Source organism: Tursiops truncatus, chromosome 12 (assembly GCF_011762595.2).
Source record: "Tursiops truncatus isolate mTurTru1 chromosome 12, mTurTru1.mat.Y, whole genome shotgun sequence".
NCBI classification, from domain to species: Eukaryota; Metazoa; Chordata; class Mammalia; order Artiodactyla; family Delphinidae; genus Tursiops; species Tursiops truncatus.
In genome coordinates this window covers 68,747,009-68,769,672 of record NC_047045.1, presented here as the reverse complement: position 1 = coordinate 68,769,672, position 22,664 = coordinate 68,747,009, and the positions used below count along the sequence as shown (strand labels likewise).

The window sequence follows — 22,664 nt, the reverse complement described above, 5'->3', positions numbered from 1 at the left end:
CCAGTGCTTCCTCCCATCCCAGGCAAGACAGAGTTCCATGGGCATCTCTATCTGCTTCTACCTCTTTCTTCTCTCCCCACCTCCATGTAGGCCTGGAGTGGCCAGTCTTGACAAAATCAGTTACATGTTATCTTCGATGTGCTAAACACAGTATAATAATAAAAGGCTCCCATCTGTTAAAAAAAAAAAAAGCCCACCTCTTCTCGTAGAGTGGGCAACCAAACAGGATTTTTGAGCTATTAGGGTCTCGTTTTGTATTTTCACCATCTAGAAATTATTTGGAACATCTTATCAAGTTTTTTTAAAATGCAAACTTAATTCTCATTTTGCTTATTTTTATCACCACAGACTTGTCACTACACTACCTTACCTAAGAGGAACTGAGGGAATTGAGGCAGAAGGCTTCTTCTGTCCTTGGAGCCTCCAAGAGGGACATGCCACCACACGCCCACTTCCATCTGGCTCCACAGGGCAGAGTAGGTCCCCTAAGGGAGGACCAGTCTAGCTGCGGCCTGCTGTAAAGAAAACAAATCCCTGCCCAGCCCAGGCCACCCCACTGTACCAGCCCACTTGGGGAGCGCAGACACTGGTGACCAAGGCTGATCATGCGCCCTTACTGACGATCTGAAGCCACCCACATACACAGAGCCCAGAGTAATTTATAAAGTCACTTACAGAAGTCAGATTCAGAATGGTATCCACTTTCCTGCAGGCAAGGGTATTATTCGCTATTATTTAGCCTGGGAGACGACCTCAGGGCCTCCTCCATGTGGAAGTCTCCTGGCTGGCCTGAATGCCCCTTAGGCACCATTAAATTCAATACCTCTGAAACTGAACTCCGAACTCCTGTGTTTTGCTAGGTTTTTCTTCTGGGGCTTGACATTTCTTTCCCTCTCCACCGTCACTGTCCCCTGTTTCCTCTACCATTTTCTAAGTCCTAATTTAACTACAGTAGTCCCTCCTTATCTGAGATTTCACTTTCCATGGTTTCAGTTACCCACGGTGCAAAAATATTAAATGGAAAATTCCAGAAATAATTCATAAATTTTAAATCGTGCACCATTCTGAGTAGCACGATGAAATCTCATGCCGGCCCGTTCCATCCCACTCGGGACGTGAGTCATCCCTTCATCCAGCATATCCTGCCTGTTGGTCACTTAGTAGCTGGCTCAGTTATCAGACCCACTGTCGGTATCACAGTGCATGTGTTCAAATAACCCTTATTTTACTTAATAAGCACAAGAGTGGTGATGCCGTCAATTTGGATGAGCCAAAGAGCAGCCGTAAAGTGCTTCCTTTAAGGGAAAAGATGAAACTTATCAACTTAATAAGGAGAAAAATCATATGTCGAGGTTGCTAAGATCTACAGTAAGAAGGAATCTTCTATCTGTGAAATTGGGCGGAAGGAAAGAGAAACTTGTGCTAGTTTTGCTCTCACCTGAAACCGCAAATGTTACGGCCACGGTTCGCGCTAAGCGCTTAGTTGAGGCGCAGAAAAGGCATTAAATTTGTACAATAAGATACTTTGGGAAAAAAAGATATTTTGAGAGAGAAACCACATTCATATAACTTTTGTTACAGTGTTTGTAATAATTGTTCTATGTTGTTCTTGTTGTTAATCTAATTAATCTAATTTCTAAATTAAACTTTATCCTAAGTACGCATGTATAAGAAAAGACATAGCATATGTACAGTTTGGTAATATCTGTGGTTTCAGGCATCCACTGGGGGTCTTGGAACATATTCGCTGTGGATAAGGGGCGCCTACTGTAGTGGGTTCCTGTTGCCTGGCTCCCCTGGTCACTGGTCCTGGGATCCCTGCCCCTTGTACTTTGCCTCCTCTTGGTCTTCTGTGGCTCTTTGAGGCTTAGATTCCTGTGCTTGTTATGCCTTTTCCATCACTCAGCAGGAATGCCTCCTACTCCTGTTGAGACTGTTTTGTTGGCATCTTTCTACCTGTTTCCACTTCTCTCCCCACCTCACTCTACCTCCACATAAACCCAGAGTTAGTGGCTACCCTTGACTAAATATGTTAGTCAGCCTGCTAAAATATTACAACAAAAAGGCCACCTTCTCCTAGTGCAGTAGAGCAGTACATCACTGGCGCTTTACGATTTGGTCTGTCTCTCTCCAGCCTGTTTGTCCATGGTACCCCCATGTTTACATCCATATCCAGTCATACTGAAGTACTTATTTTCTAGTACCCTGTGTTGATTCATTCCCTTGGCCTGCAGTAGACCACCTCCCCCTCGAACACCAGGTAACCTTGCTGGCTCAGCTTAAACTTTGGCTTCTCCGTGAAACTTCTCCTGATCTCCCAAGCAAGAGATAGTTATTCCTTCGACAACCATATATCTTATCCATCTTGAGTTTCAATGATTGTTTTCACTTTTTTTCATGCATAAGTCTTTATAGAGCAATTTAATTGCATCATATCTTAGTTCTTAAGGAGGAGCATCTTAGAATGTACACGTCCTGACTCCAGGCTTGTATACTACCTCTTTCCCTTCCACTGGGCATTACTTGGTTTTGCCTGACTTTCTAATTTTTGCCAATCTAGTTGGGGAGGGGAGTGTTAAGAAATAAAACAAAAAGTGTCAGATGTAAATGCATGACACAAGGAAAAAAAAAAAAAAGAGGCAGGGAATGGAGGCATAAGGAGTGCCAGGGAATAGGGGTGGGGATTAAATAAATTAACCAGGATTGAAGTTTTGCCAGTCAAGAAGGGGGAAGGCCCACAGAGTAAAATGTACATGGGAAGTGATTTTAATGGTGGACCAAGAGATCTAACCTGGATAAAACTGTACATATTTTCATTTGTTTATTGGCTACATGGGTTTCCCCTTCTGTGAAATACTTTTTAAGTTTTTCGTTCTTGCCTAAAGGTTTAAAGGTTTTAAAGGTGTAAAGTTTTGTTTTAAACATTAAGCCTGTAATCTGTCTGGAATTAATTTCCTATATGATGTATGGTAGGAATCCAGTTTCCTATTTTCCATATGGATAGCCAATTATTAAGTAGTCCATTCTTTCCCCAATGATTGCAGTGCCAGCCCTGTCGTATATTAAGTTTCCATACAAAAGTGGGTCTGTTTCTCGGCTATTCATTCTACTCCATTGGTCCACTAGTCTAATCCTGTGCCTATATCATACTGCCGTAATTACTGTATTTTTTTTTTTGCGGTACGCGGGCCTCTCACTGTTGTGGCCTCTCCCGTTGCGGAGCACAGGCTCCGGACGCGCAGGCTCAGTGGCCATGGCTCACGGGCCCAGCCGCTCCGGGGCATGTGGGATCTTCCCGGACCGGGGCATGAACCCGTGTCCCCTGCATCGGCAGGCGGACTCTCAACCACTGCGCCACCAGGGAAGCCCTGTACCTTTTTTTTATAAAAGTTTTTATCTGTTATCTTTTGCCTTTTCTTCTTTGGTCTGTTTGTATGATGATGAGAATGAGCCAGCTGAGTGGAGAAAGTCTTGGCTATTCTTGACTTTTCCTCTTCCATATAAAATTTTAGAATGATCTTGTCAAGTTCCAACAAAGAACCTTGTTGAATTTTTATTAGAACTTCAGTGAATCAGTATATCAATATGAAGAGAACTGCCAATATTACAGTAATTCGATCTGTATTTCCCTATTCATGAACATGGTATATTTCTCCATTTATTTAGGTTTTCTTTTGTCTTTCGGTATAGTTTTATAGTTTCTCCATAAATATCTTGTTTGTCTTTGGTTAGATTTATTCCTAGCTATCTTTGCTTTGTGGCTAATTAATTTTAAATTATATTTCTGTTTGCTGGCATTTAAAAATGCAGTCGATTTTGTATTTTGATTTTTGTAACCAAATACCTTGTCAGACTTTCTAATTCTCATATTCTATGTGTGGATTCTTTGGAGTTTTCTATATAGTCATCTGTGAATGGCAAAAGATTTATTCCATTCCAATTTTAAGTCTTTTTATTGCTTTATTGTTTCGACCACAACTTCTAGTACAAATGTTTAATAAGAAAGTGATAATAGGCACCTTTTTCATATGACAAAGATAGTAAACTGTCTTATTAACTTAAAAATTAAATTAAATTAAAAAAATTTAAATTAAAAATTTAATTAAAAAAATTAAATTCCTGTTTCTTAGTCTAATGATGCACATTTTAACAATTTAACCTATGGATGGTCTACTGTTAATTAGTCTCTGGGTCATAAAAGGTTGCTTCATGGTGCTAATCACTAGTGAGCATTAGGACTAACAAAGATGTAAAAATAGCAGTACCCTCAAAAGAAGCCACATTGGCAAACATAAAGGTGCCTAAGAGTCATCAGGGGAGTTTATTAAAATTGCAGATTCTCAGATGCTCCCCCAGCAAGTTTGACTCAAATGCCTGTGCCTGGGGTCTTGCACTTGTCACCGTCCTTGTTGTAGTTTGTTGTTTTCTTTTTTAAAACTCCGGTTCCTTTGGGGATATCTCTGTTCTCTCTAGGATATTAATGACAGTTGTTTCTGAAGTTTTCTCCATAGTCTTTTTTCTTCTTCATTAGCCTAGCTGCCTTTTTCTGTTTGTTCTGTGTCGGTTTTTCCTAATAGATGCTTGCTTCTGATTTCTGGTGATCCTTGGAGGCCTGCTGACTCGTGAGTGGAGCCATAGAAAAGCTGATGGAAGCTTTGTGTACTTAGATAGGGCTTGTCAACAAGGGCTTCGTTGTAGGGGAATATGGGTAAACCCTTCAGGACTGCCATTTGTCCTTGTCGTTAGCTCTTTTCTCTTGGGCTAGTCAGCTTTCCCAGAGAAGACTCTTTCAGTCTCCTGTCCTGGAGAGTATAATAGGCCTGGTCGCCTTTGTTCTGATAGGCGAATAGGGGAAGTATGCAAACTTCTACTTAATTCACCCTGTTTCAGCATAGGACCCCCTTCTCATACCCTCTTTCGGGAGGGGGTCAGAGGGCTGAACGCACTGACAGACTTTCAACCACTCTCTCTGTTTCTATACCCACTCTTATCCCCACTTCCAGAAGTACCTAGTGCCCAACTTTGAGACTTGATGGGTTCTGCGGGGTGAATCAGGTTGCTTCATAGCTTTTCATTACTGGCTTAGAATACCGCTTTCTTAGGACGGCTAAGTCAGTTACTGCTTGTTTACCTGCTTTCCAGCTTCCAAAAGTTTGTTGCAGTTTTCTCCTTTCCTGTTATCTTAGGTTGTGTTTTTGAAAAAATCTCATTAATATTGTTTTAGTAGAGTTTCAGGAGAGACTGGGGCTACATACTTTTATTCAGGGTACCATCTTTAACTAGATATAACTCATACTGTTTGTGAAGAGAAGGTTAGCACCCCGTCCTTTTTCGTTTTTTCTAAGTCTAATGCATAGATTTGATGTTCTAAAGCTGTGGTGTAATTTTCTCTCTAGGTATTAGGTAAACAGTTCACTTCAGCTTTCTTATCTTCAGCCTTGTTTCTAAGAAAATAAGAGCTTAGTCACTGGGTTAACACAATAAAACCTCTCAAGGTGACAGTTTAAAAGAGTCAGTAGGCTGCAAACCTGACTGCTTGGCAGGCTGGGGAGGCAGGGGCTTGCTGTGCATGGCGCCCCCCAGAGCAGAACCGGGGGCGGGCAGCCGATGCTTCCCACCACTGAAAGCAAATTGTTTCAAACATATTAAAGTGGAGATGTCTACCCGGTGTTGAATAAATAGTTTTGGAGGGCACACAGAAGAACCCTTTGTGGAAGCAGTTTCTCACCAAACCAATCTTCCCTTGCTAACTGAGCCGTGGTTTTCAGTGCTCTGTTTTATCTCCACCACGACCACCTTAGCCCAAGCCCCTGCAGGCTCACCTGGACCGTTCCAGTCGCTTTCTTGGTGGGCTCCCCGTTTCACCATCTCACCAGGTGGAAAAGGAGCTCATTCCTCTGCCTGGGAGTGACAAGGAAAGTAGGAGTTGGCCAGGTAGACAAGGGGTGGCGAGATAGTCCAGGAAGGAGCATAGCATAGTGTGGAAAACACAGAAGCGTGAGAGAAGGTGGCACGTTAAGGAAATACCAAGTAGATGGATCTGCAGCTGTGGTTGCCTTTGGGCCACTGTGGGAGAGAGGTCTGCAGACAGAGTGGGGTGACAGGCTTTGGGGATCCAGCCTGAGAGTTCATCCTAGGCAAGAGCCTTCTTCCAAGTGGTATGTCAGCTCAGGTGTTACGGATTTTAATGATAGTATCTTAGTACTTTATTCAGGACACACACACACACACACAGACACACACACACACACACACACACACTTTAATAAAAGATTTTTAAAGATGCTGACAAATGAATCCCTATGATTTTGAGGGCAACCTTCCCTCTAGTCAAAAGGTAGCCCTGTTTTAGATGATAGAATCTATTAATTATCATCATTACCCACGTTTGAAACGAAATTTGTAGAAGTTGTTTATTGCTTGAATTTCCAAAGAAAATTATTATAGACTCCCGCTCCCCCCCCCCCCTTTTTTTACTTTAACCTGATAAAATGCAGTGACTGAGGCACCAAATATATGGTCCATCGCTTAGGAAATATCAGTGACTTTGTGAAAAGTGAAACTGAATTGATAGCACCAAGAGGGATTTTCCCTTTTTTCATCTAAGTCAGTGTCCTTTAACCTGTTTAAATCTAGAGCTCCTTAGAAAATCTGAAGAAAGCTATGGTCCCTCTCCTCTTAAGAACTCTAATACACATGCCTCCTAATTTTGCACAGAATTTTTGAGAATTCTCAGCCATGGGCCCTGGAACCTCTGCCATGGGCCCCACTTACGAACCCCTGTTCTCAGTTAAGGTTGAAAACCCAGCCACAGCCATCTGGTAGGGTACTCGTCAAGCTTCACATCTGTAATCCTCAACCAGGTTACTAATCCAGCCCCAAGAGCTCCTCTTTCGCTGATGAGACATATAATGAGCCCCAACTCTTCTAACACCATGCTTGCTCAGATACAACACCTAACAAGTTTTACAATGCATGCGCATAATGAAAAACAAGAAGTAGCAACCACCTGGAGGTTCTGAGTAGCTTCTTCCTCCAGCTGATGTTTCTGGATGTTTTTTTCATAGATGATAGAGACTTGCTATCAGAGTCCTTCAAATATTGAGGGGAGCGCCCTCTCTAGGAGCCTCCTGGAGCCAAATAAACAATGCATTTCCACCTGCCCTGCTCCATGATTGGCTCTTTCATATTTTGTGAGTGTGAGAAGAAACAGCTTATTAGAGGCCCTTTTAAAACTGGCCTTAATACATATCTATGAAAGCAATCCCAGATTTCAGGACTAGGAGAGAGAAAAGTCCGGAGTAGAACCTTCTTGTCCACAAGGAGTGATGAATGGAGTCAAGAAAAGAACTTAAGAGTTCCCATGTTGCGAGACTAAAAATGGAAATTCAGTTTCCTCTCAGAAATGGGCCTTGCATCGTGTCACTGGGGACAATGGAAATAGAAGCCAGAAGTCATAGTTTATTTTGAGAATGTTGTAAAACATTTGTCTCCCATTAGCTGATTGTGTTACGCAGCACTGCGGACGTCCTGGAACTACACTTGTGCCCTGACCTCTCCCTCCGCCGTCATATACCATCAGCCCTCAGGGAACACAGTCCTTCCTGGCTGTTGCCATATATATATGTTCTTATTCCAATCTGATGCTCTCTCATCCCCAAAATAATCAGCATGAACAGAATGAAGCAGATGGCACAAGCCTTCTTTGGCATACTGGCAGATCTGTATCACTCACTCAGTATTTTTAGAATCAAGGGGATTGAAAATTATGTCCTGAGATGTTTTGGGGGAAGACTTACTATCTTTCCAGGGTGACAGGTGTTGAACTATTACCGTATTTAAGACTCAAATGCAATCTGCATGTCAAGTTACAGAGCGGACTATCATCAGGACCATCCCTTTGTTAGTTCTCCGTTAGGACTGTTGGAGGTTTGCCAAATAATAGAAAGTTAATCACAAGTCTGTTTGAAGGGCGTGGTGGCCAGAGAGCTCATCAGGTTTCAACCAAAGATTGGAATCAGCAGCAGCCAGCCAGTACTGGTCAAGTACATGGTGATGGGAGATGCTGTAGTATCCACACAGTTTATTTTTTAAAAATAGCTGGGCTTTGATCCTCAGCCACGATGAATTTATAATCTGTTGGGAAGACTGTGTTTATAATAGTTTGTGATTGTATCATGAAAACAGTGCAAATATTTATATTTGAAGATCCATATTAATGAAATACAGAGTTATGGTGAATGAAATGTTATAACTAGTTGTGAATTTGAGTTCATCATTAAAGAAAGCCTTCCTGAAGAAACTGAGGAATGTTTACTATTATAAATTCATTCAGTTCAACATCTGAGGACCAATTTTGCACTTAGGGTTGGACTAGGTGTATTTAACACAGAGACCAAAACTCAGAAAGATAACAGTCTTGGCAAAGGCATTAATGCAATAAGTTTAATAAGTACAAAAATGCTTAAGTGACTTAATGTTTTGTTGTTGTTCTTTGCAAGTTTAATGGGGAAAGAGTTGGAGGAAATGTCTCACATTTAAATACAGTATGGCCATGTCTAAAACGCCTTGATTATATACCCACCGTCTTTGAAGGCCCGAGAGGGAAAGGTAATGAGGTCTACAGCTTGTTGGACTTCTGAATCTAGGGAAGTGGCTGGAAAGTGCATCTGGGAAAACTTCATTCAGTGCTAAAGGCAGGTACTTTTTTCTTGAATAAATCTTATTTTTCCTTTGTATGCTTGGTGCGTTGGTGAGCAATCAAAGTTGGTATCTGTTGAGAAACAATGAGCTCGGGCCAGTTTTTACTTGCAACCTCGTATGTCCTGTGTGTGTTGAGCATGTGTATTATCCAGGCTACTGGGTCCTCCCACTATGAAGCATACATAGGAGAGAACGTGTGTCTCTTTTCTGTTATATCCATAGCTCAGTGGTTAGAACCATGTGCCAGTTTGCAGCTGATGGTTTCTGCTTTTAATCCCAGTGTTTATAAATGCTACCGTGTATTTGTGTGGTGTTTTTAGATTACAGGGTACTTTCAGATCCATCTTGTTTCAGTTGGTTGTCCCTACCAGCTCATTTACATGCATCAGATAGATAACACAAACTGAAACTCAGGACAGCTAACAAAGGGGTGAGCTGGAATTTGAAGTAGGGAATCTTTCTACTGTATTCATAAAACAAATGACTGGATCTACATAAACACCTTTTGTGCTTCAGGGAAACGCCTGAGGGCAAATGAGCAGCATAGCCGTGCCTGAAGGAAAGGGTAGCCTTGCCTTCGTCTCTTTTGACAGTGAAACTGAGAGTGCCTGTGTCTTCCAGTACAGCAGCCACTAGCCTCCTGTGGCTACTTAAATAAGAAAATTTTGTTTCTCGGTATCACATTTTGATAGCCATCCATTTCCGTCAGAGAAAGTTCTGTTGGACACTGGTCATCTCTCATAAAGCAGCAGCTGGGGAGAATGCGTTTAAAGCATACATGCAGGGGATCGGTGTAGGTGAGAAGCCAGACCAGCTCCTTCTGAGTGACTAGCGCTATTCTGAGTTCAGCTATAAAGAGAACAAGAAAAAAATGAATTTCAAACTTCATATTGTGTGTACATTTTAATCTCTTAAAATAGACCTGGAAAAAACACAGCAATTTCCAGTGAATGAGTATATTTAATGATGATGATAAATTCTATGCCTTTATAGCTGGGCCAGTATTATAGCCAGACTTAGGCTGGATGAGAAGTAGGACACACCATGAGTCCTGGCAGCAAAAACTCGGCCACACGGGGTAGAATTCCTGGAAGGAATTACTTTGTGGCCAGGGTGGTAGAGATGCCTCGAGGCCGGGCAGCGAGGTGAGCTGGCAGACACTGCAGGAGCAAGGAGCTGGGGGAGAGGGGTTTGGACAGAGCTGGGACAGGGGCTCAGTTCAAGTCACATTTGGTCACAGAGGAATAACACACACATTTGTGTGTGTCTCCATCAGAAGGGAGGTTTGGTGCCAAGATGCTAGCTGAGAACGCCGGTGTCCCCGGCTTTGGATCAGTGCTTGAAGCTTCAGGTCAAAGTGCACACGTCAGCTCTGAAGGTTCCAAGCAGGTGGGGCAGGATGGTGAGGGGTGTCTGCCTGGTGCTGGCTCCTTGTGAACTCTGACCAGACACTAAAAACACCCGAGCTAGCTGATGAGGAACACAAGAAGTTTCCTGCACTTTTTGCCTCTTAAAAAAGGAATGTGTTTGTCTATGTTGCATGTGCTAGGTGCTGATATGTTTAAAGATGCTTGAACTATTATAATAGTAAAATTCCATCTAGCTAGACTCCAACTTTCTGATCTGAAAGTAACTACAAAGGTAAGTAAAAATTAACTTTTAACAGTAAAGAGCAGCTCTAAAGGAGTTGGCAATAAATGAATGACTGCAGGGAATAGACGCCTTGAAGACCTGCTGGGATTGGTCAGGTTGCCATGAGTGCCCTGCTCACTTGACAAAGTTCAGAAAAAGCTGGCCTGGGTACAAAAGCTACTCCAGTGTGTTTAATGTAAGCATACAGTATGCTATCTTTTTTTTTTTTTTTTTTTTTTTAAATATTGGCACTTGAAAGGTTAATGTCCATTGCCTGAGGATTAACTCTGTCTAGAATAGCACAGGATTCTAGGTAGCCAGGCCTTTACTGTGTTGTTCATGATGCTGCTTTGGACTCTTAAGGCTTCCAAATGATGGTCTGTTGGTAGAAGAAGAGCCTGGATTTGGGTGATCTGCCTGGGTTGGAAGGGTGCTAATAACTGGGATTTGAGGCAGGTTGAGGCGGCAAGCCCAACTCCTAGGAGTGGCCTTCCAACAGGTAGCTGGTCCCCCAGGCTGGGGCTGGGGAATGAGGAAATGTCCCCATAAACTTAAGGGGAAAAGAAGAGTAGAACAGTTTCCTGGAGGATGGTGCCTGCACATCTAATGTGCTCTGAGCTCTGCCCGAGCTGTCCCTCTGTCTCTGTGGGAATCTCTCGTCTCCCCTCTGAAGGTACCGCATCAGTGAACTAAACTAGCTTTATTCCCACTTTGTTTACATCGTAGACTTGAGTCCTGCACGGGAACCTCACAAACAAATTAACTTATATGTATACAGATTATTTCGGCTCATCCCCTGGAGGTTTAAACAGGTGTGATAAACAACTTATGTTCTGCCAACAGTGAGTGAAGAGGACTGGCCCATGGTTTGAATAAGCAGGGATGATTTTTTTTTTTTCTGTACCAGTAAAACACTTGAACACACTGGGGAGGTTTTTTTGTTTTTTCTTTGAACTGGCAGACTGAACTTCGCAATGACCCGAAATCATGGTTTGAAGTCGATAATACCGACTCTATGGAAATAGCCGTCTCTATCACGAGGGAAAGTGCGCTTCATCTACCGTCAAAACACTGTGCGCTTGACTCCTGCCACCCAGGAGAAGCACAGACAGGTGGACTTATATGCAGAAGGACCTCTTAAAGCACACAGGAGGATGCAGAGTTGTGCTGTGTTCAAGCCATTTAAAGGAACACGTTGATTCTGGGGAGTTGATGCTGAACTGGTGGGGGAGGAGCAGCATTGTTTTCAGATGAAATGCAAGGAAACTGTTCCCCTTCTCTCCACAGACAGCTTGGTGGTCCAGGACGTGCCCCAGCTCTAGTGATGCCGATTGCCTTTCCGCTCTGGAACCTCATCCATGCCTCAGACTTGCTCCTCTCAACCTGAGACTGCGTGGAAACTGGGATGTGGGAAGCAGGAAGCAGAGATAGTGGTAACTGAGAGGCCCATGTCTGGGTAGAACCAGGTCCGGGACCACAACGCTGCCTCCCCCCTGGCCTGGCGGTCAGCTGCTGTGGCTCTGCTGATGTGCTCAGCACCGTCCTTCTATTTGTACTTAAATGGCACAGCATTTGGTCAGCGCATCTGAAAAGGAAGGTGTGAGAGACAAAGCCCATGGCCACCTACCCCTGCCAATTATGTGGCAAGACGTTCCTCACCCTGGAGAAGTTCACTATCCACAATTATTCCCACTCCAGGGAGCGACCTTACAAGTGCTTGCAGCCAGACTGTGGCAAAGCCTTCATTTCCAGATATAAATTAATGAGGTGAGAGGCTTTAGAAAAGGTATGTACTTTTACACATACCTTTAAAAGGCTTTGCTAGCCCTCAGACCAAACACTGCAGGGGAAAAGGGATGCAGAATGTGGATGCATTTTAGCCTTTATGGCTGTACCTCCAGTGATTACTATAGTTTTTGTATGACAGTTGTGCTTTGCAGTGTCCAGTTCACTTTTTCAACAAATATTTCTTGTGTTCCTGCAATAAGCCAGGCCTAAGGACAGAACGATGAGAAGACACATGGCTGGGGAGATAGTCATGCAAACACCATTAAAATGTAATCTAAGGGCTTTGACAGAGCTATGCAGGTGGCGGAAGTTGTTCTCCACTGCTTGATGAGACCTGGGGAGGCTCCTCAGAAAGGTACAGTCTTTAGCTGTGATCTAAAGAATGAATGGGAGGCAGACAGTGAGGAAGGAGGTTCTGGGAAAGCCCTAAGCCTTGTCCTTGAAGCACACGTGCACAGAGGGTAGCGGCGGATGAGAATGGAGGTGAGGCCCAAAGTGTAGGGGAGAAGGAAGCAGCTCAAAACAGGCCTTGTCTGCTGTCCTAAAGGGTTTGTTTTCTTCTGGTAAGTCTAAGAACTGAAAAACATGATTTGGTCAGGGTGTTAGAAAGATGGCTCTGGTAGTAATCTGGAGAAGAGGGAAGAGGCCTGTAGACTGATTTGCAATCTGTTGTTAACAGTCCAGGTATGAAATACGGAGAGCTTGTCTAGGTTCTGAGAGTAAGCATGGAGGGGGGCGGGTTCCTCTCCGAGCGTTGGCTTTTGGAGCAGTTTCTCAACTTGGCTCTAAAAGCCACCCTAACAAGTGGAATTCTGTTGGGTATACAGATGTTAAGTATGTGCATTTAATCAGATTTTCAAAGGTATCCATGATATGACAGAGGGTAAAAACTACTCTTTTAGGAGATAGGTCCTTTTTTAGATATAGTACATTTAGTCTGAATTATCAGTATTTCTTGAGTGCCTATTAGGTACTCACTTCCCTGAGGGAAATGAATATGAGATGTAGTTTTCTGCCTGTAAAGGATTTTTATATTATATTTGCGTATAATATATACTCAAAATCAGTAAGTCACACAGTAGGCTGATTGACAATAAATGCTGTGTGTGTTATGTATTGAATATATGGTACCTTCAGAGCTATACACACAGAACTGCCACTAATCTGTGCCTCTTGATACCTGGTTAAGGGAAATGCATCGTTTGCCTCTAATTTTCATGAAATGAACTTTCACTTTCAGACTAACATATAAATGCATAGGTAAGAGTCAGAATTTAGCAGGAGAGAGTTTCCATCTGAGTGGTATGAACACAAACCACATTATAATTAGATCTGGGAATGCCCCTGGAGGAAGGCACTTGAAAGAATTAAGAGAGATATAAATTATGGCTCTTAAGAATAACACTGTTACAGATGATGTAATATAATAAGCTGATTTGTTAAAATAAGCCTATACACGCCTAAAATTCAAATGTGTTCTATACGTCGGCTGATCTCTAGTTGCCATAAGTGTGTTGAGTGCCTACTGTATGCACCAATTTTGTTGCAAAGGCTTCCTGTTTTGCAACCCGCTTCTTATGTGTACACAGTAATTATCCTTACCCGAACACCAAAAGCAGTGTTAGCTGCAGTTAAGCCACAGTGAGGATATTATAACCATGGATAAAGACCAAAACACATATAGGAGATAAATATTTGGAAAAGACAGTGGCGCTAACAGATTACTGGAATGACAGGAATTAGGTGGGATTACTGTGGTAAACCGCACTGAAGAAGATGTCTTAAGCAATATTTAGGAGGTAGGTGGTGGTGGTGCTGAGGAAGGGAAACGACTTGTTCAGCTAAGGGTGTGAAGAGAAGCAGAAAAGGGAAGCAGTGTACTTCATGCAAGGACGGCCTTCCCTGCCGCAGTCCCCGACATTTCTTGCCTCTCTGGCCTGAAGCAGCGATCCAATAAAGGGATAGAAGAGTGGCGAGAGGGCAGGATGCTTTAGGTTTTGCTTTTTTTTTTATAAAAAAGGGCAGCATTCCTTCCTGTGTCCCTCAGTTGTAACATAAGATCCATTTTATAAGCAGAGGTTGAAGAAGAAACTAACTGACTTGCTTAACTAGAAAAGAGAACATGGGACTTACTTAATACAGCGAAGGATGAAAGCAGTTAGATGGAGATAGCAAAGGGCAGGAACGGTGATTTGGCAAGGCAGACGAAGTCCCAGTGTAAGCAGTTAACCCCGGAGGAATTCTAAGATCATTGATGTGGTCCAGGTGACGCCCAAAGACGGTGGTACTTGGTGACTGTAGGACAGACTGAAACTGGTGGTTTCTTGGGTTGTGAGGTAAGAGGAGAAGTTAGGGAGGGAAACAAAATGTGGAAGTAATTTCAGCCATAAGATGATCATGTTCTAGATTGGAACTGTTGCATGAGCAGGTGAAGGGGGAAATTAAAGGAAGAATTGGATGCCAGGCAGAGGAAAGAGTCAAAAAAGAGGGGTGGTAGCTGGTAGAATGTGAAAAGTGTCATTGCTCAGGTAAGAGTTGTGTCCCCCCGAGCCTTTCTCATAGGTAGGACAGCAGTAGGACAGCAAAGTGTGGGTAGGAAGTACCAGGTCCAGAGTTGTTAACTGGGTACTGATCTAACACAGGGGTGATAAATGAAATTTAATCAGATAAAAATCCTTCACAAAGGAAAAAGGGGAGAGGGACAAGATCCAGAACAGAGCTTTAGGGTTCCTAAACATTAGTGCTGGACCAAATAGAAAGAAAACTGTTTAAATATCAAGTTTGTTATTTGCCCTCCAGCAACCTCGAAAAATCCTTTCGACAACCTAGGAATGTATTTAAATATGCATGTGAAACTTGGAGAGACGAGCATCACTTCAGATCCCCCAAATACCTGTTGCATTGTCCCCGTTCCTCAACACTGTTTGTACCTGTCTCACAGAACCTGCCGCAGTCAGTGTATGTTTCCCTCTACTGTCTTAGTCCTTCTAGAAAAAGTCCTTTTGAACTTTGCCGAAGGAATTACCAGTGACCTTTAGGAAGTGAGCTGAAGGTGTCTAAGAGGGATCCTGAAGAAATGGAGACGGGCTGCATGCATGTGACATGATAGCCAATAGGAAAGTATTAAACGGCAGAAACTAAGACTTCAGCATAAAGGTCTCATGGGAGGCAGGAGGCGGACGCTCCGAGAACAGGTGGTGGGGGTGGCATTCTGGGTCCAGTTAGACACTTTCTCTGAGGTTAAAGATGATAGACTTTTTAGTTTTATGTCTAAGGCCTGAACTTTTTGTCTCAATAAAGACCAAGCAGAAATTGTATTGGAAACCATAAAAATAACAACACTGGGGGGCAGGGGTATGGGGTTATGTGTAGAAGGCAAATTGGATCACTTCTGGAAATTCAGAAATTTTAAGAGTATAGAATAGTCATTTAAACCCCTTCCTGAAAAATATTTCTTCATGATCATATATCTTAAAATGCTTGTATACTTGTATTTGTTTAGAAATCTCTTTGTGTACATTAGGAAAATGTGTTCTCAAAGCATATTCTTTACACGTGTGAAAACGGCATCACGTAGTACCTGTTTTTTTATTATAACGTTTATGTGTAGAATCTGGAAAATACAGAAAAGTATTTTAAAACTAAAACACATATGCCACCACCTAGAGAAAACTACTATCAACATTTTAATACTGTTTGTTTCTCTACGTTTCTCCAGCTCTTAAACCACTGGGTCTATTGTGAACTTCTTCCTTCTGCTCCTAGGCACATGGCTACCCACTCGCCCCAGAAATCCCACCAGTGCGCTCATTGTGAGAAGACTTTCAACCGCAAAGACCACCTGAAAAACCACCTCCAGACGCACGACCCCAACAAAATGGCCTTTGGGTGCGAGGAGTGCGGGAAGAAGTACAACACCATGCTGGGCTACAAGAGGCACCTGGCCCTGCACGCGGCCAGCAGTGGCGACCTCACCTGCGGGGTCTGTGCCCTGGAGCTAGGGAGCACGGAGGTGCTGCTGGACCACCTCAAGGCCCACGCGGAAGAGAAGCCCCCGAGTGGAGCCAAGGAGAAGAAGCACCAGTGCGACCACTGCGAAAGATGCTTCTACACCCGGAAAGACGTGCGGCGCCACCTGGTGGTCCACACAGGCTGCAAGGACTTCCTGTGTCAGTTCTGTGCCCAGAGGTTTGGGCGCAAAGACCACCTCACGCGACACACCAAGAAGACACACTCACAGGAGCTGATGAAGGAGAGTCTGCAGTCCGGAGACCTTCTGAACACCTTCCACTCCCTCTCTCCGCAGTTCCAGCTGAAGGCCGCCCCACTGCCTCCTTTCCCTTTAGGGGCTCCTGCACAGAACGGGCTTGCAAGCGGCCTGCCAGCTGAGGTACACAGCCACACCCACGGCCCCTCGGAGCAAACCTCCCAGCCTGTGCCAGCGCTGCCAGAGCTCCTGGCCCCGCTCCACCCCGTAGCATCCCCCAGCTCTCCTCCCCCACCCCTCCAGAATCACAAGTACAACACCAGTTCTACCTCATACTCCCCACTTGCAAGCCTGCCCCTCAAAGCGGATACTAAAGGATTTTGCAATACCAATTTGCTTGAGGACTTGCCTCTGCAAGAGCCTCAGTCACCTCACAAGCTCAACCCAGGTTTTGATCTGGCCAAGGGAGGTGCTGGTAAAGTAAACCTGCCCAAGGAGCTACCTGCAGACGCTGTGAACCTAACAATACCTGCCTCTTTGGACCTTTCCCCTCTGTTGGGCTTCTGGCAGCTGCCCCCTCCTGCTACCCAAAATGCCTTTGGGAATAGCAGTCTCACCCTGGGGCCTGGGGAATCTCTGCCCCACAGGTTAAGCTGTCTGGGGCAGCAGCAACAAGACCCCTCACTCGCCATGAGCACTATGAGCCTGGGCCAGCTCCCCCTGCCCCCCATCCCCCATGTTTTCCCAGCTGGCACTGGTTCAGCTATCCTGCCTCATTTCCACCATGCATTCAGATGACTGGTTTTTAAAGCGTACCGTTCTTATTCTGGAAGATGTTTTAAGAAGCATTTTAAACATCAGTTATGATACAAGGAAAGAGTTAGAAAGCAGGACTGGAATATGGCTTATTCAGTGATGACTGGCTTGAGAGAAGAGAGTTCTCGAACTGCATGTATTGTGCCAATCTGTCCTGAGTATTCATGCTTTGTACCAAATTTAATAAGCAAGTATTCTTTAATGGAACTGCAACCATTGTCATAACCGACATCCATACGAGGGCTGCTATATATAGGTGTTTGTCAAATTGAACTTAATCGTAAGCCATGATCATAATAATGTTAACTAAATAACTTTATGTGGCACTGCCTAGTAAGGGAACTATGGAAAGGTTTGGATTTCTCCAAAATGGGAGAATTTTTAAAATAAGAAAATAACCTTTATATTGCATATTATGACTAGGCTGTGTATTTCTTTTCAGGGATTTTTCTACCTTCAGGGTTGGATGTAGTTTAGTTACTATTGCCATAGCCAACCTATAGTTTTACAGAAACAATTTCTTGTGGAATAATAGATGTCTCCATTTTAAAAAAGCATTTTAAATGTAGTTTGAATATTTTCCACAGGATGCTACAATGTGAGTTATCACTTCATTTATCTTAAAGACTAAACTGATTGTCAGTTACATCTGACAGAAAAAAAAAAAAAATCACTGTGTAACCAGGTTAAGCGGTAAAATAATCCAGGCGTCAGTCAAAAAAGGCATTTTACTGACTTTAATATTGATTATATTTTTAACAGGAATTTAAGAATATTACTGGAATTAAAAAAAAAATATATATATATATTAAACAAGAATTTCCTTTGCTCTGTCTGGCTTAAAATACTACTCTGCTTAAGTATTTTTAATCACCAATAAGTAAATGCATTTTAAAATTCATCATTTAAGTCAATATTAGTTTTATTCAAAAAAGATAACGTTTTACAATGTAACTATAATCTATCTCTTGAATTTGGTATCTAATGAGTTTTTAAAATATAAAACCTAACCTTTTTTTAAAGCTCCTTTGTCTTTTGTGTTTAGAGGCTTTCTATATGAAGATATATCTTACGTATAATAAACTCTACAAATTCTGCACGTGGCGCGATTAATTTTTATATACAACCACACCGCGGAACTATCCACACTGAGATAGAAAACAGTTCCAGTTCCTTGGCCGGCTCCCTCATGCCCCCTCCTGGCCATTACATCCCCTACAGAAACTACTATTCTGACCTCTAGTCAGCATCTATTAGAAACTAACCCCCCTCTTTTTTTTTGAGTAAAATAATTATGATTTAAGGTACGAGCTTATATGCTTCATTAAATTCACAGTGCTAAGAACTTATTTCTAAAAATTACTGTATAACATTCTGAATCCTTCCAGAATGCTATGTAATTTATTTCTGATTGATTGATTGATATATAAGGTCAGAATACTAGCTACTAAAGTTTTGTCTAGGCTAGGCTACCATGATCCCGTTTTACAATCGTGTTTACTATTAATTTCTAGTACAAATTAGAAATTATTTCATATTGGGATTTCTTCAGAAAGTATTCCCCCATAATACTGTTTATTTTTGCTTGTTTTACCTCGAAATAGGGTGGGGGTGGGTAGAGAAAGGGAAACCTTGAGTTCGTTCGCCCATTAAAGCAGCATATTAGCCAAATGTGAGAAACTGGTTCACAGTCCTTAAAGGTGATACTGATGACCATAAAGGGTGGGAGGCATTGTAGATAAGCTACCTGGGGCCGGGCTGTTGCATGTGTGGAACTGACATGGTGGGTCCTTAAACTACGGTTTCACTTGCGGGGAAGAAAATGAGACAGAGGGACACAGGTTACCTCGTCAGTAGGAATCTACTGCTCTGGGATGTCTCAGTTCACAAATCCACTTACCTCTCCAAGGGAAGGCAGTCTCTCAGAGCAAGCGGAGAGTGGTAGAGTGGCAGCTCCCCTCAGCTCAAGCTTCCCAAATTCCATTTACAGAAGGTTCCATAAATACTTTTATGTGGCTTACGAGTCTTCAGTCAATTCCAGAACACATACCTGATTTACCTGAGCATAAAACATAGCATTTAGTTCCCAAAATACAGATTGTAAGACTTTCAGATGTCATGTTTGCTGTACCACAGGTGGGAGTAGGTCGGTATTCTCCTAATTAGAAAAAGATGGCTTACTCCTAAATAAAATTCCCTGAGTTTAATAAAAGATAAAAAATTCTTAGATTAAAAAGCAAGAGTTAAGTATAAATGACTCTACAAAAAGAGTTTACTAACCCTTAAGATGACCAAGGGAAAAAATAGTTGGGACACCACCTCCCAACAGAGCTACATAAACCAATGGTGAAATGAACAGTTGACTTCCAAGTTGGCCATGATAAATAAATGGCCTGAGGCCACTTAGAGCATCCTCTCCACAGGGTGGGAAGGTTACTGTAACCTGTTCCTTCCACTGTAGTGTTCCCCCAAAATCAACTGTGTACACTGGTGTGAGACAATTATACATGGTATACAGATGGACATTTAAAATAGGAATGGTTACTAATTATAGTTTAATGTTCATTAGAAGCAAATAACAAAGCTGACATTTCACAGCTATTATATAGAATAAAGTTAGGTAAAAAATGATTTTCCTAGAAAGCAATAGTGTTAGTACACCGAAGACTGTTTCACTAAAAGTTTCTAATATCAAAGCAACATTTTCTTTAAAAGCTTATTAAATGTCCACTTAAAAAAAAAGCTTCAAATGAATCTTTAAATCAAGCATTATCATACAGGTTGATGTGTTGTTTAACGATTTGGGGGGAAAATTTTGAAGGGAGTAGATAAGAAAATTTGAAGCTAGTTTTTACTTGTTCTACATGATGTCTCAAGAGAAATCATGGGCATGTAAACAGATGCCTCCCCATCCTTCCCCTTAGGTGGCTTTCCTGGGTACACAGCCATCCAGGCTGAGGACTTTTAGGGAGCCAGTCTGAAAGCAGAAAGAAAAGGCATTTACTTTAGAACTTCGTTGTTTCCACATTGAGAATGTTAAGTAGTATACGCCTCTTAAAATTTTAATTGTTTTAACAATTCACATATCAAAAAGTCTCCAACTTCATAGCAATCCTATTCAGTGTCAATCTCAGGGAACTGTCCTTGTTTGGAAAAAGGGATAGGGCAGTAACCTTCCAGGTCAAAATGAAAAATCATTCCCCTTTCCTGTTAAATCCAAGAAGCAAAAACTGAACGTCATTTCAAACTATATGTTTAACAAAAGAGTAAATTTCAAGAACATACATTTTAGTAACACAAATCAGGATCTGCCCAAATTCCTCTCTGACTGGCCTGCTATGGATTCATTCTCTTAAAGGCTCAGTAACTGTCTTGCCCATTGGATGATCGGCAACACCTGGATTAGAGGTTAATTTTTTTTTTTTCTTACCTGGCCTCTAGGAGTTAATCTTTTTTTAGGTTTAGTAAATCCTTGTCTGAGTTTTGCTCCAGAAGCAGGGTCCGCTGCTAATCCTTTGCAGACATAAACAGATTTGTTATTATGTAAAAGCAAACATTAGCAACAACAGAAAAAAAGGAATGATTACGAAATCCTCACACTGGATTCAAAAATCTCTATTCTTCTTTTGTTTTGTTTAGTTTTGTAGCTATAGACAAGTTCTCAGTCCCCATCCTGGGCCAAATAATAAGGAAAACAGAAACTGTCTCAGGAGCCCTCTCTCCTCCACCCCTAGGCCTTCACTTGCCTATGGATGGGCCCTCTGGACCACCACCTCAGTGGGCCACCATTTATACAAGCTGACCCTTGGGCTTCCCTGGTGGCGCAGTGGTTGAGAATCTGCCTGCTAATGCAGGGGACACGGGTTCGAGCCCTGGTCTGGGAGGATCCCCCATGCGGCGGAGCAGCTGGGCCCGTGAGCCACAACTATTGAGCCTGCGCGTCTGGAGCCTGTGCTCCGCAACAAGAGAGGCCGCGATAGTGAGGCTCGCGCACCGCGATGAAGAGTGGCCCCCGCTTGCCACAACTAGAGAAAGCCCTCGCACAGAAACTCAGACCCAACACAGCAAAAATAAATAAATTATACAAGCTGACCCTCAACACCTCTCCCCACTACTGCCCTGGCTTTCAAAATATATCCTGAGTATTTCATGTCTTCACAATCCTTTGCCTGCTTTCATGCTAGAAAGGGTTTGATAAGCCTTATGGAAGCATGAGATGCCTTCCCTCCCAGGCGTTATTTACACAGTGATGGACTCAATCCCCAAACAGGACTCTTTTCCTTCGTGTCCAGCAGCACTGCTACCTATGGAGATGTAGGAGTTTATGGATATAGGCATACCATACCATAGTCTGTTTTAAAGGACCACATGGTATGGGACGGGATTCTCAAGGAAATCATTTAAAAAAAAAAAAAAAGAATTAGTGCTCTCTGTCCTAGAGGCCTCCTTTCTATCTAATCAGTGTTTTACAAAGGGGGAATAACCAAACAACCCAAGGAAATTGTGAATCAATATCAAAGAACATAGGATAGAAAGAACTCAGTGTTCGTATTACCCAAAGATCTCCAAGTCTTATTTTTTCCAAGGAATCAGCAACTGACCCTTCAAAACTCATTACATTTGCTATGCAATTAGGTTAGGTAAGGAGGGGAGGCTAGTGCAGGGAAGATGCTTAACCTGATCAAATCCACTGGCTCCAGAAACCAAAGCAGAACCTACACCAACAAAACTTTATAGGCAATTCACTAAATACATGAAGCAATGCAGCTCTAGAACCCAGAACTACATTTTCACAGTGATCTTAGTCTCTCTGTATAAAGGTGCTGGAGAAGCTGCTGCCCAGAGGTACCTTCCCTGTAAATCTGTCACTCTTATATCAAAACCCTTCAGAAAATAGCCATGTAGATACTTGCTGACTAGGCTATAAACTCAGTTCCCATCTGAACATCAGAATCTTCGTGAGAATGAAGGAAGAGCCACACCATTTTTCTAAAACAATTTCCTAACATATATCTACTAAATAATATATACCTACTAAGTAATATATAATAGTATATAATATGTAATAAATAATGTAATATATAATAATATATAAATATGTTTATATAATTATCTCCTTAATCTTTATATTTTTTGACCCAGTTTTCCCAAAGTAGATAAAGATTTGCTTGGCTCTACCATTTCCTATTAAAAATTACTTGTGTAAGTTGCTTTTCCTCACCTGTAAACTAGGGATATGAATAATATGTCTACTCCCCTGTGTTACTTTGAGGATTAAATGAGGATTAATGAAGATTAATATATGAAGAGCTTAGAAGAGTGTACAATTAAGCACGGGCTACTGTCCATGAAGAAGGGATATTCAGTACAGCAAAAAAGTAGAAACAACCTACCTATTCAAGTCAGGAAAACAGATAAACAAGTTACATTGTATTTCTGTGATATGATACCATGTTTTTAAAGAAACTCTTTGCCACAGGAAAATGTTCAAAGTTTGTTAGTGAAAAAAAGTCAGGAA

The 22,664-nt window shown here is 42.3% G+C and overlaps 2 protein-coding genes across 21 annotated transcripts in view; one reads left to right on the top strand and one right to left on the bottom strand.

The window, feature by feature from the left end:
* Window positions 1-18,245, top strand: part of PLAGL1 (PLAG1 like zinc finger 1) — a 99,973-nt gene extending 81,728 nt beyond the window's left edge. For 6 of the 17 annotated variants that reach the window (XM_073789690.1, XM_073789687.1, XM_073789689.1 and 3 more), the window contains 2 exons: window positions 8,502-12,102; window positions 15,889-18,245. In XM_073789690.1, coding sequence (XP_073645791.1) covers window positions 11,951-12,102; window positions 15,889-17,128 — 1,392 coding nt within the window. In that variant the 5' untranslated portion in view covers window positions 8,502-11,950 and the 3' untranslated portion in view covers window positions 17,129-18,245. The other 11 variants (XM_019951589.3, XM_073789684.1, XM_033867805.2 and 8 more) reach the window with 8 other exon arrangements.
* ZC2HC1B (zinc finger C2HC-type containing 1B) overlaps window positions 8,432-22,664 on the bottom strand; it is a 45,134-nt gene continuing 30,901 nt past the window's right edge. For 2 of the 4 annotated variants that reach the window (XM_073789694.1, XM_019951598.3), the window contains 2 exons: window positions 20,577-20,659; window positions 8,432-20,123 (listed from right to left, as the gene is read on the bottom strand). In XM_073789694.1, the coding sequence (XP_073645795.1) occupies window positions 20,067-20,123; window positions 20,577-20,659 (140 nt within the window). In that variant the 3' untranslated portion in view covers window positions 8,432-20,066. The remainder of the gene's footprint in view (window positions 20,124-20,576; window positions 20,660-22,664) is intronic. The other 2 variants (XR_012324895.1, XM_073789695.1) reach the window with 2 other exon arrangements.